Below are 1,411 nucleotides of genomic sequence, written 5' to 3'. Positions count from 1 at the left end.
CCCAGTCCCCCCCGTCCCCACCGGACGAAGTCGCTCAGCGCCGGCACCCGGGAGCTGCGGGTCTTGATCATCTGGGGACACAGGGGGACACTGGGGACACTTGGGGACACTTGGGGACATCACTGGGGACACCTCAGGGACATTGGGGACACTGGGGACACTTGGGGACACTTGGGGACATCACTGGGGACACTTGGGGACACAATGGGGACACAGGGGGACACTTGGGGACACTTGGGGACACCTCAGGGACATTGGGGACACAGGGGGACAGGGGACAGAGGGGACACTTGGGGACAGTGGAGACATCACTGGGGACAATGAGGGGATTGGGGACATCAGTGGGGACACTGGGGGACATGATTGGGGACACTGGGCACATTTGGGGACACTGGGACAGGGGACACAGTGGGGACACTTCAGGGACGTTGGGGACACTGGGGACACAATGGGGACAGAGGGGGGGTTTGGGGACACTGGGGACACTGGGGACATGATTGGGGACAGTGGGGGCACTGGGGAGATTTGGGACACTGGGGACACTTCAGGGACACTGGGGACACCTGGGGACACTGGGGGGACACTGGGGACACTTGGGGACATCACTGGGGACAGTGGGGAGATTTGGGACACTTGGGGACACTGGGGACACAATGGGGACAGAGAGGACAATGAGGGGACACTGGGGGGATTGGGGACAACTGGGGACACTTCAGGGACAGTGGGGAGGTTTGGGGACACTTGGGGACGTCACTGGGGACATTGGGGGGATTGGGGACATCAGGGACACTTCAGGGATGTTGAGGACACTGGGGACAATGAGGGGACAGTGGGGACACTGGGGGGTTTGGGGACAATGAGGGGACACTGGGGACACAATGGGGACATTTGGGGACATTGGGGACATCACTGGGGACACTTCAGGGACACTGGGGGGGTTTGGGACATTGGGGACACTGGGGACACAGTGGGGACACTTGGGGACATGATTGGGGACACTGGGGACACAATGGGGACATCATTGGGGACATCACTGGGACACCTTGGGGACATCTGGGGACGTTGAGGGGACTGGGATCACTGGGGACATTGAGGACATTTGGGGACATTGGGGGATTGGGGACATTGGGGACACTGGGGGGACACTGGGGGGGATTGGGGACATCACTGGGGACACTGGGGACATTGGGGGGATTGGGGACAGTGGGGACACTGAGAGGACATTGGGGACAGCAGGGACCTTGGGGGCTTTGGGGACATCGGGGACAGCAGGGGACTGGGGACACGGGGGACACTGGGAGGATTGGGGACACTGGGGACATCAGAGATATTGGGGGGATTGGGGACGTCAGGGATGTTGGGAGATTGGGGACATCGGGGACATCGGGGACATCGGGGACATCGGGGACAT

General features: G+C 61.5%; 1 protein-coding gene across 1 annotated transcript in view; it reads right to left on the bottom strand.

Moving 5' to 3' along the window:
• Positions 1-19: 19 nt before the first annotated feature.
• Positions 20-1,411, bottom strand: part of LOC120512862 (protein CutA-like) — a 5,093-nt gene continuing 3,701 nt past the window's right edge. The window contains exon 3 of the mRNA XM_039731621.1: positions 20-71. Coding sequence (XP_039587555.1) covers positions 68-71 — 4 coding nt within the window. The 3' untranslated portion in view covers positions 20-67. The remainder of the gene's footprint in view (positions 72-1,411) is intronic.

Source organism: Passer montanus, unplaced genomic scaffold, assembly GCF_014805655.1.
Source record: "Passer montanus isolate IOZ18808 unplaced genomic scaffold, ASM1480565v1 scaffold796, whole genome shotgun sequence".
NCBI classification, from domain to species: Eukaryota; Metazoa; Chordata; class Aves; order Passeriformes; family Passeridae; genus Passer; species Passer montanus.
This window is presented reverse-complemented; position numbering and strand designations above follow the sequence as displayed.